Here is a 17,118-nt window from a genome sequence, read left to right on the forward strand (position 1 = left end):
GAATCACTTTGTGAAACCATTGTATGCCATTACATATTCTAAACACTACCAAGAGTATCTTATCCCACAAATGTGACCTCAAAACTTGAATCTGTCTGTTGCAAACAGGTGGTCAAAGGGAAAATGGTACATTACAGAATGACCCTCAATGGAGTTTTCATCTTTTATTTATAATTGGGTTTATTATTGCAAGCTCTTGCTGCACACCAGCTATCAAATCCTCAGCAGGCGTAAATCAGCACTCAGGTTAATGGAGCTAGACTGATCACTGCCAGATGAGGATACAGCTCTACTTGTAGTCCAGGGATAAAATACAAGTTTCTCTATAGTGCTGAGACCCTGAGAGCTAGAGCAGGCTAGCTGGTGAATTACTGGTTATCTGAATGTGAGCAGAAAATGCATTTCCTAATCCACACTCGGGAAACTAACTCTGCTGCTTCCACACATCTTTAGGGAAGAGCATTTATGGAAAACAACTTGAAGATACCCGTTGTTAGGCTAAAGGAGGGCCCATGGGCTAAGCACAGAAGCCTCTAAAACTCTGTAGACTGTCAAAAGGATGATTACCTCTGGCAGAGGTCATTCTCACGTACAAAGAGGAAAATGCATCCTTTTTCAGGGGAAGATATAAGGGCTTTCTTGTGTAAGTTGTTTCCCAAGACCTTTGCTTCCTGAGCCTTCCCAGAAAGGGAGGGAGGCCAGAATTGTGACATGGCAGGGAACAGGACCAGAGAAATTGTAATTTTTCTTGATGTACTGATTTACTTAGTAATTAAGAATTCCTCTTAATAGAAAAATCTTCCAGAAACAGGAAGGAGCTTCACTGAGCAGGTGTGGGTGGCAGAGCCTTCTTTTATTACTAATCAGCATAGTTATGCCATTTATAGAAAAGGACATGAGGCTGTGCAAGGAACTTTCTAAAGAAGAAAAATACACCCCTGCTTTGAACAGCAAGCACGCTACATAGGGAGGCCCATAAGAAAAGCCGCATCATAATGCCTACCCTCTCTTGGTGAAAGCAGGAGGTGAAAGTTGATTTACGTGATCCTCCCAAGGCAGTCTCAAATTCTGTTAGGAAGGGCAAGAAAGCCTGTGAAGAGCTGAGCAGGGCAGTCAGGTAATCTGGACTTCACATCTTACGGCAGCAGCTGGCATTGGCCATGGTATGGGGCAGGTAATGTTCAGAGGCCGCGTGGTAGTCTGAGAAGCTACAAAGCAGGAGTGGGCTGCAGAGTCCTGGCCCCTGAATTCTGAAGTGATATACGTACAGAGCTCGATGGGATGAGTGGAACACATGTCAGTGAATACTGATCACGTAGGTTGGAAAAGACCTTTAAGATCGTTGAGTCCAACTGGTAACCTAACACTGCCAATTCACCACTGAACCACGTCCCTAAGCACCACATCCAAACATCTTTTAAATACCTCCAGGGATGGTGACTCAACCACTTCCAGGGGCAGCCTGCTCCAATCCCTGACAACCCTTTCAATGAAGTAATATTTCCTAATATCCGAAATAAACCTCCCCTGGTGCAGCTTGAGGCCATTTCCTCTCATCCTATCACTTGTTACCTGGGAGAAGACACTGACCCCCACCTCACTACAACTTCCTTTCAGGTAATGCGTGTCCCACACATATGTTTTATATAAAGCATTGTTAATACTGAAAAGTGTTATTTGCATCTGAAGATAACAGAGTCTTTTCTGATTAGGAGGCAGGTTTCTTGCAGTTCTGTAAGAAACACATTTTCTTTTCTATCCAGTTATAATGATCATGTGAGATGTGACAAGGAAACAGGAGCACAGGACCAAAAGCCATCTGTTTCTTTTTTGGTATTTCATATTGCATGGAGCAAGAAGGTGGCAAAGCTTATGTGCTTGAACATGGGGGTATAAAATATGATAGTAACATTTAACATGCTGTAAAGAAATGTCTTTGAACCAAAACCAGATTTTTTTTGTTGTTGTTGTTTTTACCATGACCTGTTACCCCAGCTATAGTAAAACTGACTGCCACTTGTGTTTGCGAAAACTTTGTTATATAAGATATTTTACGTATTTAGTTTAGACAGTGCAGCGCGTGGAAAGTCAGCTTCTATTCCTGAAAATAAGTAGTTTCTTCTTCAAAATTCTGATTCTGTTTTTTTTAATTACTATTATTCCATATTGTGTCATTCCTGAGACTACTTTTATAAGTAAAATTTGGCTTCATTCTAAAAACTGAAGTTTACTGCTAATTCTGGAGGTAGAATGTAAATGTTGATTAGATTTCATTGATATTTAACTTCGTGAAACATAGCCTTTTGCACGCACAGTTAGACTTTTGGTATTCTCAGGTATGTCGATACCAAAGCCTAGCAGTGCTTTACTCTGCAGTTTATTCCAACCGACTGTATTTTATCCTTTTTATTTCTGGTTGCCATATGACCTTTCACTGTGTTTACCCAAAGTGTGGATTTCCGCCCTGCAGAATGCATAATGGGGGTTTAGTTAGCAATAAGCTCCAGTGGTAGGTTTTAAAAGCCAGTGTTAGATTTGAAAGCAACACAGTGAAAAAGGGGGTTATGCACATCCTGTATTAGCATTAACACACGCGTACCCAACCCTTTCTCTTCTTTCCCCTTACACATTCTGTACATTTGCAGCCTTCAATTGCATCATTTAGTCAGAGTATCCCTACTGTGGATGACCAGAGTAAAAAGTACTGCCATAAATATACCTGGAACTTAGAAAGGAAAGGGAAATAATTGCCCTCTATTTCATCTCAGGACTGAAGTGCCTTTTCAGTCAAAGAGATTTCCACTGCGTGCTAAAGACTATTCAGATGAGAAGAATACGTTTAGGATATTTGGGCTAGTTAGCGCTCACTTCCCTTTTTTCTGCATTAACAGAATAGCCCTCTTTGTAAGATCACCCAATTTTTTAGACCTTTGTAAAAGTTTAGGTCAGTCTTAGAGTCCTGTGCTTTTGTTGGCCTGTCACCAGTTGGATGCCATTTATAGAGAACCTATTTTTCCCTGAACTACTTGCATAGCCCCTTTTCTCTTTTGTGGTGCTAGCCAGAATTCCTGGAAGCAGGTTTTACTGCCTGCGGGATCTCGAAGGCCACCTTCTCCATGGACGTTTCCCTCTTTGACTGGCTGAATGCCACACTGCAATTTATAATTTATTCAGTGGATCCATTACTGATTCTCTGTGTATTTTTTTTTGTCTAGACTGAGGAAGGGCAAAAAGTCATTCCACCTAAGTCTTCTTGGGAGCTGTCAGAGAGAAGCATCCTCTCACAGATACGAGAAGTAGTGACTTCTGGTTTTAACACAATTACACAAGAGTTTAAAGATATTGACTCTTCAAAAGATAATACAGTATCAAGAGGAGTTCTGGGAGATATGTAACTGACATTTTCAGTGTCTGACTGAAGAACAAGTAAGAAAACTATGTTATTTTGTCTTGTTAAGTGTACAAATGGGTAAATTGGCGTTGGCTGGACACCTGCGTTTGCATGCTGTTGTGTAGAGGCAAGTAGTCTAAAAATTTGGATGAAATGAAATGAAAATGTCTTGAGACTATCATTCCATCAACATTTGTTGCTACATTTGGGGGAGATTATTTTTTCCCTTATCTCTGAGTTCGGTTATCAACTATAATAATCGCAGGCTTTCTAAAGCAAAGTCACAGAGATGCTACTGCTAATAGTGAAGGTGTGAATTTAAAGCACAGTAGTTCTCTTTCCCTAGCTCTTTATCTCTATATTTGCTATTTTAAAAGTTTCTTTTTTCAGTTTTAAGTTAATCCACTTCCACTTGGCGGGGAAAAAAAAACCCTTCTCGGCATGGAATAAAAAGTACTTCCTTGGGGAGCTAATGCAAATTCCTTTTTCTCAACAGCTATTTTGTCCTGCTCTCCTTTGTCAAAGAAAGGGGCAAGCATTGACATTTCCCGGCCACCTCTCAGCTACTTTTATGGGTTAAAGATTCCCCCAGATTAGTGTCAGCAGAGTTTATGTAACCTTGAATTTAGCTTGAGTGACTGAAGTCATGGCATGAATCTGGCAGTACAAACCATCTGATTAGCCCAGTGCTAATCTCAGGGGAACCCAAGAGGCCAGTCTTTCATAAGATTCTGCTTCTGCTGAACTTAAAATGAAAAGAGCCATTTTTTATCTTTGCTAATGATGGTTCAACGTGATTTTTCCCAGTCAAAAAACTAGGTGAATAATAAAACAGAGGGACCATTGACTAAAAGTTTTCAGATCTTACTTAACAGCACCCTAACCTTCATGCTCATGATTGCATCAATGCCATTTGGCAGCAAACTGAAAGACAAGACATAGAGCCTCCAAACCCATATGCATGTCTGCACTACAGATTATTTCGGTACTTTGCTCATTCAGACATATCCTCTGATTTCTTGGCCCTGTACTTCCCACCAACATTTTTGAATATAAATTGCAGAAAGGAGTGGGGTCTGTTTCTAATTACAGCAAAGACTGCAGGGTCTGCCATGCTATCAGGTGCTGCTATGCATGTGTTTAGTTGCCGATGAAAGCACTGAAAAAAAAAAAATATTTTCATCTTCCCCCTTGAAAATAGCAGAAAAAAAAAAATCTGAATGGCCTGTATACTCTATTCCTAGTAGCCACACTTCTGATGAGGTACCAAGTGCAAGTTACTCACCCAGCAAGCGCTGGGGTGAGCTCACATCTGAGCCCTGGCCGAGGCAGAACACACACCTTCCCAAGCTGTGAAAAATCTCTTGGTTTTTCTCTTTTTTTGGAAGCAGTAAGGCAAGCATCTCCAGCTGAAGAGTCCTCCAGACTAGATCCTGTCTACACTCAAGAAGAAACGAAGGGACACAGAAGCTATTTTATACATAAAAGAGCCTCAGACAAGTGAAGAAAAAAAATCTTGATAGAAACTGTCATCCATAATAGCAACGAGAAGCAGGCCTGAGGAGCCTCTCAATTATATAAGCAGCAGCCTCTGTGTGAGTGAGACTCAAGCCCTGTATCTCCAGAGATATTTTGATTTTGACAGGCCTCTCAAAGATATGCCTACGTGTATCTATATGAAGATGCCCCAGGAGAGCCTTCCAATCTGGGTACTGGGTTTGCCACTGCTAATCCAAACCCCTGTCGTTTCGGGCTGTGTCGCTGCTCAGAGTTGTTAGAGAAGTGTTACTAATAGTCATAGTCTAGATGACTTCACAGAAAACGTCTTCTTTTATCCTTTTCTGGGTGATGGCTACTTACCGTTTGCTATTAGCAAGGCTCAGCTGGAATCTGTATTGAGTAGTGGATGAAGAATTTCTTCCTGAAGTTTGGCTTCTTGGTCTTCTGAATTTCTGATGCTGTGACCGTTTTCATAAAAGACTGAGGATGGTAAACACGTTGCAAGAAAGGCATTAATATCTTGCCGACTGACAGCCCCCTTTTTATCACAGGCACTTTTCTCCTTGCTGCTTGAACTCCTTTGACTTGCTTGAACTATCTACAGTCCCCCAAATGAGTGTTGAAATAGTTTCTAACTATAGCTAACCCAGCTCATCAGGGTATTGTTCTATTTAATTGAAGTTTGTAATACACTTTGAGATCCTCGTATGAAGTGTGAAGCATAATCACAAGCGCAAAATAGAATTGTTTATAATTCATAATGTGGCAGCAGCCAGGCCAATGGGGGAAAGTTGAAAGGAAATTCAAAATGTATCCTTTGCCCTTTGAAGTTTGACTGCAACTTGGCACATGCATCAAAGAGGTGACTAGTTTCCTTTAGGGTCTAAGTCACTGCTGAAAAAGATCAAATCAAAAGCAATGTGAGGCTCCCAATTAGTTTTATATTAAAAATCAATAATAAAGACCATAAAAAAGCATGCTGATGACTATTGAAACACACAAAATGAGTGCAGCTCATTTAAGGGCAGGCTCTGATAATCCTTGCTTTGATTAGTAGCTTATATCATGAGTAGTCCCATTTAATTCAGTGCAGTGACTTACTGAATAAGTGCCGTTCAGCAGGAAATCAGCCCAGGCTCATCCTTATGATTCCATATGTAGCCCAGAAGGTGGGCTACCTGCCCTGTGTCAGGCTGAGCAGCCACATGGACCTCCACAGGTAGGAGAAGCAAGGATAGCAGCTGCTGCAGTCAGGTCTTCTGTAGGCTGGCTGTATTGTAGAGGTACAGTTCCTGGCCATATATCGCAACTATATGTGATTCAAAAGGCTGTAAAGATTTCCTGCTTTGTTCTTTCATGCTGATTCATTTTTGCCCTCAGGGTGAAATAATTTGTTGATGCAAATACAATAACTGAGGAACCTTAATGGCCTCCTGAGATGGTGATATAACTTAGGTGCACCTGATAGCTTGAGAAATTCGCCTCAATGGTACTTAGCCAGGATACAAGTGCACCATGTATTTGATTTACTTCTCATGTTAAAGCGTTATTCTTATATACTGCAGCTCAATCACTGTGTCTAATCACAGGGTTTAGTAGTTTAAACAGCACACTCTGGGCCCAATTCAATTAAAAAATGTCCTGCAGAAATCCTTTTTTCATTGTTTTCCCAGCCTTGTGCAGGCTTCTGCAGAGAAGCTGTGATTTTATTTTTTTTTTAATAAGACAGGCCCTAGGATTCCTTCTATTCCAAGGCACCCTCTCCCTTTCTTTTTGATAAGTTTTGTCATATCCTTAGTACATAAGGGGATTCTGTTGTTGTAAAACTAGCATTTGCAAAAGTAATCTTTTGCTTCTTTATTCGTTTGAAGATCTTTGGAACACAGTGGATGTCAGCGCTGGTGGATGGTTGAAGTGTCAGGACTGTTTGAAGAAGTCCGGCTCAGAACTTGTAACTGTGCCATCAAGTGCTGCCAGGGCAGCTAGTTCTGCAACTTCTACCAAGCCAGCTACCCGTGCCATGCAGGAGCCACGTGTGTCTTCTCAGCCTGAACGTACCAAGACATCATCTTCTCTAGTAGGGCAAAAGAGTGTATGTTTGTTTTATGAGTTTTCTGGGTTTTAGTTCCTGTGTGTAGGCTGAAAATAATGCCTGTGGAACTCAGTGAAGGTTTTCTTGTTGATTGCCCATGAAATCAGGCACAACCACCTGTCAATAAGCAAATGAGGTAATTTGCAAAACTGTGTTACAATGGCAAAAATTGGGCCATATAGTAAAGTCAAAAGATATATGTCGATTTATACCTATAGCATTCCCTGCTGTTACCATACACATATCTGTCAAAGCTGGTTGGCAAATAAAATTTCTGTGTTTAAGCACAATCAGATTTCCAAGAACAAAGTAAACAGCCCAAATTACAAAGACCCAATAGCTGCAAAAGCGGCATTAAAAAATATAGATGGCTTATTTGTGATCATCTGACAAAGCTAGGTAGAACTGGTAGCTGCAGTCTTCTAATCGGTGTTTGCTGGCCTGTCCAAAAACATTCTCATGGTCTTGCTTGCTTTCTGGTGGATGCCAAATTACAGACGTAAATGTCTGATAGTCTGACTGATAGACTTGCCATGAAGGCCAGTAATCTAAGAGAGGCAAGAGAAGTGGATTAGGAATGCAGTCGTTTTGCTTCATTTGTGCGTCCATACCTACACTTCATGTCAATAATGCACTTTGGTCCTCCCCACTGCCATGCTGGCCTCTCACCCTAGTGCTAGAATTCACAGAAAGGTGGGGAAATTATTACATGCAGGAAAATTAAATATCCCCCTTGTGGAGCTCCACCTACCTATTCCATGTTCTTTGGCTACAACCAAACCTACAACAGAAAATAAAATATTTAGAATTATTCAGTGCCTGGAACATGCTTGGATTTTCTGACTACTTCTACATGGAGATGTTTAGCTACTGAAAAAGAAATAACAGATTGAGCAAATTAAAGATGCAAACAACTTGTCAGGGCTGGGAAATCTAAACATTGGCCCATTGCTAGCTCAATTATTGCATTAACTATAGGTTCTTTCTTGAAAAGCCCAGACAATTAGCGACACGAATCCTTCATGCTTTGATCCAGTTCCCAGAGAAAGCAGTGGAAAATTCCTCATTACTCTCTGTGAATGCTAGATTGGGCAGTATAAGACCATAGGAAAGGAACTTAAGCCTCCCCAAACTTATGGGTGTTGGAAAGACCCCAGCCAGCCTGAACACTGATCAGGATGAACGTTCCTGCAGCGTTCATTGCATGCAAAAGAGTATGAGGCCTCAGCAAGTCTGCACCAGTGAGACCCTCAAGTGAGCGCTGGGAAGTCTCACTAAATAGGAGATTATAAATTGGATCTAGAAGCATAAATACCCCTTGTGGACATATTGTACGCAGCCATGTAGGCTGAGGCTTTGCTTCCAGCTCACCCACAGTACTGCTGAGGCAGCAATCAAAATGCACTGAGCACTGGGATCCTCTCATTCCTTCTGTGGCTCTGCATAGGACCAGGAGTTCTCCTAGTAACAAATCAAAGCAATGTTATTTCATAATTCAGTGACTTTGCACTGGTTTATTTGTTTGTTCTAAGATGGCACTACATAGCTTTTTTTGAACACCGTATCTGTTGTTTAATAAGATACAGTTTGGAGAAACTATAAATGATTTACAAATTAAGCCAAATAAAGAAAAAGTGGTCAAGGCCCATTAAATAAATAACATAATTTTGACACTAAGGGTGTCCTCACATTTTAACCTACAGTTTTGCAGACACAATTCAAATCAGACTTAGAAGTGGCTCAAATGGTACATTAACCTCCAGTCTGGAAGACCAGAAACTGGATTTGTCATCTAGTGGTTTGTCCACACAACCAGTAAAACTCAACAGAAAAAAATTACCATTATGTCTTGCTTTTAGATACCAGCATCCGGTCATCCTCAGACAGCAACAACTTGCTCTGCACCTATCCTTAACTGTGAAACAATAGAAAATAAGATAAGAAAGAACACCCAGCATTCCTGGAGAGGCATACTGGAAGCATGCCAAGAGAAGGATGTCAGCAAGCTAGGAGAAATCCCAGTGTCGGCCTTCCTAGGTCTGTTACCATCTGAAAAGTGCTTTATTCATTCTAAGACACGTTCTGTTTTCTTTCTGGTGTCCCAGCCGTAGGAACATCTGGTCTCTACTAAGTGGCATCCACTGCATGATTGTGGCAGGTACCATCCTGCTACTGTAGAGCAGAATAACTTACAGTAGCCTTGGGTTCAATACATCTATGTCCCTATTCAGAATTAGCTGCTCCATGGAAAAGGAGTGTGTGGCTTTGCTTGTGGGTACTTACGGTATGTACACAAGTTTCTCATCACCTTCCCAATACACTACCCTTTCTGTGCCTGGGGATATTTGAATCCATTGATTCACCAGTCTTTTCCATGTGTGTGCTTCTGCATGCACTGGTCTTGATGGCTGAATGCCTGCTGATTTGAAAGGATGCTGGATCTTACTCTTAGAAGAGCTGGGCTATGCTGCTTTTCTGCTGTGTTCTCTTCTAGAGAGAGGATTTTCTGTGCTTTTGTTAGGACATTTGCATGTGCAATAAGACAGTGTGTGCCTGTATAATCAAATTAAAGTCCTGGCTATAAGAACTTGTTAGTTTATCAGATCTTTTATCTCAGTTAATAAGAAGGCCAGCAGCATCCTGACTTGTACCACCAATAGTGTGGCCAGCAGGAGCAGGGCAGTGATGGTGCCCCTGTACTGGGCACTGGTGAGGCCGCATCTCTAATACTGTGTTCAGTTTTGGGCCCCTCACTGCAAGAGGGACATTGAGTTGCTGGAGCGTGTCCAGAGAAGGGCAACGAAGCTGGGGAAGGGTCTGGAGAACAAGTCTTATGAGGAGAGGTTGAGGGAACTGGGGTTGTTTAGCCTGGAGAAGAGGAGGCTGAGGGGAGACCTTATTGCTCTCTACAACTACCTGAAAGGAGATTGTAGCGAGGTGGATGTTGGTCTCTTCTCCCAAGTTACTAGCTGTAGAACGAGAGGAAACAGGCTCAAGCCACATCAGGGGAGGTTTAGATTGCATATTAGGAAAAAATTCTTCACTGAAAGAGTGGTGAGGCATTGGAAGAGGCTGCCTAGAGAGGTGGTGTAGTCACCATCTCTGGAGGTGTTCAGAAAATGTGTAGATGTGGTAATTAAGGGTATGGTTTAGGAGACATGGTGGTGTTGGGCTGATGATTGGACCTGATGATCCTGGAGGTCTTTTCCAACCTTAATGATTCTATGTTTTTAATGTCAAGAAGTACTTCTTGTGCATTTAAAATCAAAATGACATGAAACCCTGTGGAATGTGAACTGCCACCCCGTAAACACAGACATATGCATACACCTGCATATAGCAAGAACTGCATAACACACTTATGCAGCAGTCACTGCAACTGATGACCTGTCAACATATCTCTACTAAAACCTGTGAACACAGGACAATGATTGGCTATTTTTAAGAATGACAAAAATAATATTTATTTGCATTTCAGATATAGCAGAGAAGTTTAATCTGGATTTAAGTGAAGGGGAAATTAACCAAATAACAACAAAATATGATTTAAAGAAAAATGGAAAATTTGCATACTATGACTTCTTTCAGAGTTCTGTCTTGCTGTTAAAACCACAGGAAAGCTCACTGCTACAGAGGGTAATTATACAGAAGCCACAAAAGCCGGTAGGTAGAAAACCTATAAAAATCAAAATGACTAATTTTTTTTAGGTTTCTGCTGTACTGACAGGATATTTCCTGGCCTGTTTCTATAGTCACTTTATGCAGAGACTTTCCAGCATTCTCTTATTTAATACTGTGATATTAATTGCCTAGTATTCATTTGGTGTCTCCTTCAGTTGGAGGATTTAACTCCTTGGATCATGCTCTAGGTATCCAGGTTATATGGTAAATTGGCTAAATTTGCTAAAATTTGGATAACAATTCCAAATAGAAAACATGGGAGCTGATGGTTTAAGAGCTTTTGTTGAACTAAATAAAAATCAAGTTAGAAATAAAAAGTGCATGGAATGTGTTTTAGGATGGCCCCAACTAGAGATCTTGTTAGCAAGCTGTGCCTTTGTTCCACACCTGGCTCTGCGAGAAAAGCCCAGAAGCAGCTCTTACTTACACCGTTATTAATGGTCACTAAAAACACCTAGTAGCCAGGACTGGTCAGCACACATTGCGGCCTTGCAGCTCTCCCTGCCACACATACCTGCTTCTCAAACTGTGATGAGGAGAGTAAAGAGTCCCAGCAAGGCAGCTACACACACAGGCTCTTCACCTCTGCACACAGTACCGCTCTGGGGCAGAAAAGATCAGAAGAGTCACAGAAATCTGGCTTTTGTAGCCCAGAAAGGAAGGCATTAGTAATAGCATCCCAATCAAGTTATGAAGTAGGAACAGTGCCAAATTCCAAATCTGCTCATTCAGCGAGCCTGCTACATTTTTAGGCTGTTTCTGACTGTGCCTAATTAGTTTAGATATGGTTAGTAGCGGCACTTTATAGAGAAATTACATTACCAAACTGTTTTCAGATGTGGAACGAACAGATTGCTACCAAGGTATGAAGAGAGCATCATTAGGAATTATCAAGTATTCACAACCAGTAGGGAGAGTGAGGTAAAACTATTAAGTTTTGCATCAAAGGACTTCATTATCTTACATAAGGTTCCCTTTATACACAAATTTGATGCTGTAAAATTCCATCCAGGTATTCTGGAGTGGATAAAGCAGTAATTTTTAAGTGCCTATGTAGTAGTCTCAAATTTTTATTCTATTTATTCTATTCAGAGAAAATAATGAAGGTCTCGGTCCATATTCTGAGCACCTTTGCATAGTAATATTCAACGTGAAATTTCCTCATAGATTGCTCAGCCCATTCCACCTAGTAAGTGTACAGACACAAAACAAAAGGAATAATAAAAAAAAAAACCCCACAACTTTTTCTTTTGGTGTTAGGCACAGTTCTTTCTCTTTCTCAAAAGCCTGAGAGAATCAACGGCCTAGGGCTTCATGGAAGCATCCAGGCTCGGAGCTATGAAAATAACAAATAACCCAAGTTGAAGTCATCATAAAGTGCCTTTTCTGTCCCTTCAGCCCACAAGGATACTCAGTACTTTGGGTTGGAAACTGCATTATTCATGTACACATTCATTCCTCAGCTACATAGTCCGAGGGAAGAATACCCCAAGAGCACAGAAAGAAGGTGCAGCTGCTCCCCAGGCCTCTTACAACTCGTGTGGCGCAGTACGGCCTCTGTGTGTACATAGGAGATGTATAAAGCCAACTGTGCATTTCCTTCACGAGGCGATGCTTGGAGACACTCCAGTGGCATGTGCAACTGGCACAAACAGGGCACTATCGACTTATCCAATTACAATAAAAAATATCAGTAGAGTGTAGGGGGAACCTGAGATGGGGCTGTATTTTAAGAAAATAGTAGAGCAGATCCAGACCCTGCAGGCGGCTTGGGGCTTGCTGATTTTTCCCAAAGTCCCTTACTCATCACTCCAGTATTAAAGCTTTGTACAAGTAGAATTAATTTTGCCTTAATGAACAGTACTGCAGTTCACATGTGTTCAGGGTACACTAATGTAAGAAGTTTAGCCAAGCTAAACAACAGGCCACAACACGGCCTGAGGAAAATTAACCCTACAGTCCAGCTGTGGAACTGCAGAAAGGTTCAAAAGTGGTTACAAGGTATTTTATGCACTGGGAAAAGTGTACAGTAGGGTTTTGTTTTTTCTTAAATACTGTACTGCTCCCACAGTTGGCTTATGCACTCAGTCAGTTTTAAGCAAAAAATTCACTCTGAAATTTGACCACTGTGGAGAATGAAAAATTACTGAAAGAGGGAGTTGAAACAAGGACAAGCATAATACATGTGAAAACTGAGATATGAGCAGAAGTAACACTGACTTCAGAATCAGTTTCAAATAATAAAAAGTTAGGGCTTTGACAGTGATTAAGTAAATACACCATCTGCACTTCCCAAGAATATCAAAATGTTATAGGTTAAAATAATCTTGTGTAAACAGTATCTTGCAATAATTTGTAAACAAGTATTCAGCAACCAGTCGCAGATTAAGGCAGCATCGCAGTCCAACACCTTTTTCATTCTGCAATATAGCTGTGCCCAGTTGTGCTCATTATGATGTTAGTAAATGCAAGTCTCTCTCATCCCACTTTGTTAGGTGAGTCCTGGACCACAAACCACATCGTTCTTCAGCGCAATGCTGAGAATTCAGCCCCAGATCTTGCACTGTTGGAGACCAATGAAGCGAACTTTTAAATCCTATGATGAAAGTCACACTGGACTGCTACATGTTGCTGATTTCAGACAAGTAAGTTGCATTTAGCAATTAGTCAGAAAATTACAGTAGACTAATCTGAGCTCCCTGACTGAAAATTCTCTGAAAAATTGTACGGAACCAGAACGAATAAACTCATCCTGGCCCCTCTTTGTGACTTCAGCTCTGACCATTACTCACTGTAATCCTTCTTCATGTGTAATTACGCTTCCTTGAGGTTGGAGGTCTTAGTGAGGTCCTGAATAGATGAAACAGAAAAACCCCTTAGTCCCTATACAAAGTTTAAATGCATATCTTTCACAAACCTGTGGGAAGGAAATAGAAGCGTACATTTTGGTAGGTCTCCCTTCAGGCACTGCTACGGCTGCAGGATCCTGTGACCCTCTAACCGATATGCTCCCTCCTAAAGGTGGAACAGGCTCAAGCAGTTGCTACTTGAGAGCCTCTGTTTCTGGTTTCTCTCTCTGCTCTTCTGTGTGCAGCATAGTTTTGTGCTAGGCGAGGGATCCGTACCCTCTGCAAATATTTTAGTACCTTGTATCTCCTCAAATACACACCTGTGTATTCTGGATATCGGTGATTCTTCATCTAGACCTGTGGGGAGTTTGATTTTTGCTTAGTGGTACTGGTTTCAGCATCTTTGCTATTGTTTTAACTAGGAATAATAATCACTATCTGTTCTGGAGTAATTCTGAATGTTTGCTATTCAAATGCAAGAAAAAAAAAGGGCTTTGGGCCTTAAACCTATTTAATGCTGTGTGTCTTAGGACACCCCTTGGTATCACTACTGCTTCAAAGAACTGATCAACTAGTGGATGGGATGCTCAATCACAGTAAGCAAATGCTTGGTGGCAACAAGTCACTATAAGGTGCGCTTCTGATGCTCCCCTTCCCCTGGAGCTGCAGGAAGCCAGCTTGTTGCCTGGTAGAGTACAAACCTAGTAGATTATACCTGTCACAGAAGTGCTCTTTTAAATCTTTACTTATTTAGGACTGATGGGGATGTGATATGTTCTGGCATTGCCACATAGCTGAAACCTAAGTCCCTGCCTGCTCGTCTGTGAAGGCTGAGGAGCAAGACGTATCAACGTGGCTATATCAGCTTCCTGCCTGAGGCTCCCTGTCTATCACTGCAGCTTTCTGACTGCTTGGGCACTGCCTCAGCAGACCAGGCTCAGGGGACGAGGAGTGAAGATCAGGCTCCTTTGCATTTGATTTTAATTTGTCATGTTCCTCTAGGACATATGATGATTACCATTTATAGTTAAAGCAACGTCAAGAACTTTCAAATCAAGCTTTCTAAAATGATATAAGCTAAGGAAAAAAAAAACACAAACAAAAAAAAACCCAAAACACCAAACCCACAACCACAAGACTAACTCCTCTTGGATCTAGATCAAGAAGCAATCTCCGATTCCAAAATCCTACTACAAAGGTGTTAATCTGCTGTTTGACAAGATATCAAGTGATTTGTGGAGGTACGGATCCCTTTATCTCCTAGGTAACTTAATTTACTGAAACAGGGAAATTAGCTCTCTACTAACTTCAGTAACACTGCTATTTATGGCTGCACTATCTGCAAGGGGTCATTAGTGATTTCTGATGCTGAGCTGTTAAGAGGGAAAGGGACAGACTAATCTGAGTTTGCCAGAAAACTAATGACAACTGGCATAGCACACAAGGACACACTGTGTTGCTGGTCTCTTTCAGGGTTTGAATTCCCAAGTGCATCTAAAACTAGAAGTAATCCTCAGAAATTAAGGCATTATTTTCTTTCTTGTTAGGGCACTGAGAGCATTTAAACTGTTGAAGTGCTGAAAAAATGCCCCGGGTGAAAGATTTGAAAGATGCAGGTATCTAACCTGGCTTTTAGAATCAGGTGAACCAGATGCGTCCTGTTCAAGTTGGGTTCTCACTGAAGTGTTAGGAAGGCATGCTTACAGGCTGAGCATTTGTCCCATGGAAATTAAAAGCACTGAGTGCATCATGGGCATTATTATATATGTAGGGGCTTGCACAGTTTGACTGGATTTTTTTTTCTTTTTCTCTGGATGCAAAGGCTGCAGATAATCCAAGGAGGATAGAAAAGAAGGTATTTCACCTCTTCATCTCATCTCCAGATAGTAGTGAAAGCCCTTCAAACATATTTTTGGTAAATTAGCTTCTATGCATGTGAGTGCTACCCATTTCCCAATGCTCCCTCAGGCAAGTGCTAGTGGGGCCAGTGGACAAAACCCCTGCGTATGCGGGTTTTGTGATATATGTCCCAGGGAGCCGGTACTGGCATGGGAAGAGTAAAGACATAATACAGGAAGGTTTGATTTTCTGATATTCTGAGAAACCTAAAACACAGTGGAGCTGAATCAAGTTATTTTGTAAAGAAATTTTAGCAAGATAAACTAATGGTTTACTTCTTGCTCACCAAAGCACTGGAATAAATTTTAAAGTTGTCTCTGTCTTTTCTAGGTTCTTCATGAGTACCGCATCGACCTAACTGAAGAGGAGTTATTCAACATTTTGGAATATTATGATAAAGCTTTGTCTTCAAAAATATCCTACAATGATTTTCTCCGGGCATTCATACAGTAGGATTTGGTCAAATGCAGGAAACTGTAGATAAAGACAGGGACTGATTTATAATTTCAAATTTCAAACTAATAAATTAATTGAGTATGGCTTTTTTGTATCTATTCATTAGAAAACTCAAAATACTTTAAAATACTGAAAGTGGTCCTGTATTGTGGATTAAATCTACACAGTGAGGGAATTAATTTTGCATAATCCATTTATCAAAAAAGAAAAAGACAACAATTAACATTGTCAAAATAATGCTTCCTAAGACGTCTCCCAAAGCAATTAATTTAAGGAAATTCTTTAATTTTACGCATTCACAAGACATACTATTGAATTTCCTCAATTGCCATTTTCCAAATGTGTTAATTTTAATATGTTACTTTAATTGCGTTACTTTTAATATGTTACTTTTAAAACGCCTTCATTATTCCAAAAAATCATCCCATTTCTCAGGGCATCTTTTTCCTCTACTTGCAGTGCCATATGTGTATTGACAAAGACAGGTTAATATAGACCGGCCATGGAAATCTGAGCAGATGCCAACTATGTGTGGACACCACACCTCTCTGTTAAAACTGCTCTTCTACATCGTTCAGCACAGTTTAGAAAAGAAGCTAATTTATCCATAAACATTGGCTTCTTAACTGCAATGAAATATTCCCAGTGTTAGCGTGAGGTTTATTTTTTAAGGCTACTATGTGTGTATATATATATTTATACAATAAACAGTAAATTGGAAGTAAAACCTCTGGTTAGATTTCCCGGTTCTAGAAAAATTCGGTTTTAACATCTTGTTAGGTACTTAGATCCTGGTGAGGAAATTCAAAGATAATTGTTTGACTGTTGAACTCCTGTGATAATTAAAGGATAATATAATCATCAGAGCCTGCTTTTTGGGATTATATCAACGACTAAACACTTATCTGCTCTGAAGAGTTGTTAGATAAATACTTCACTGTCTCATTCCTGGATTAGTTTTCATTGGTACATCGAAGAGCCCTGTCCTCATCACCTGAACTGATTCCTCCCCAGTAACATATAAAGATAAGTTAATAAAAATTAATAAAGATAAGTTAATAAAAATTAGTAAAACAAGAAAAGAGAGCAAGTTATGCGTTGGCTACACACATATATTATAAAGGGAAGTCTTTGTATGGGAAAGGGTAGAGGAATTGGTTTTCCTATTATTTCTAGTGAATGCATGAACCATTGAGATGAATCTGAAATATTCCCAGTGCAGAACACTTTAATGCATTTTTTTTTTTATC

The 17,118-nt window shown here is 40.5% G+C and overlaps 1 protein-coding gene across 1 annotated transcript in view; it reads left to right on the forward strand.

The window, feature by feature from the left end:
- Positions 1-15,865, forward strand: part of EFCAB6 (EF-hand calcium binding domain 6) — a 107,067-nt gene extending 91,202 nt beyond the window's left edge. Inside the window, 8 exon segments of the mRNA XM_075088236.1 lie at positions 3,216-3,370; positions 3,372-3,426; positions 5,037-5,100; positions 6,763-6,983; positions 8,843-9,020; positions 10,462-10,646; positions 13,160-13,309; positions 15,743-15,865. Of these exon segments, the coding sequence (XP_074944337.1) occupies positions 3,216-3,370; positions 3,372-3,426; positions 5,037-5,100; positions 6,763-6,983; positions 8,843-9,020; positions 10,462-10,646; positions 13,160-13,309; positions 15,743-15,865 (1,131 nt within the window).
- The last annotated feature ends 1,253 nt before the right edge of the window (positions 15,866-17,118 follow it).

The sequence above is a fragment of the Phalacrocorax aristotelis genome, chromosome 1, assembly GCF_949628215.1.
Source record: "Phalacrocorax aristotelis chromosome 1, bGulAri2.1, whole genome shotgun sequence".
NCBI lineage: Eukaryota > Metazoa > Chordata > Aves > Suliformes > Phalacrocoracidae > Phalacrocorax > Phalacrocorax aristotelis.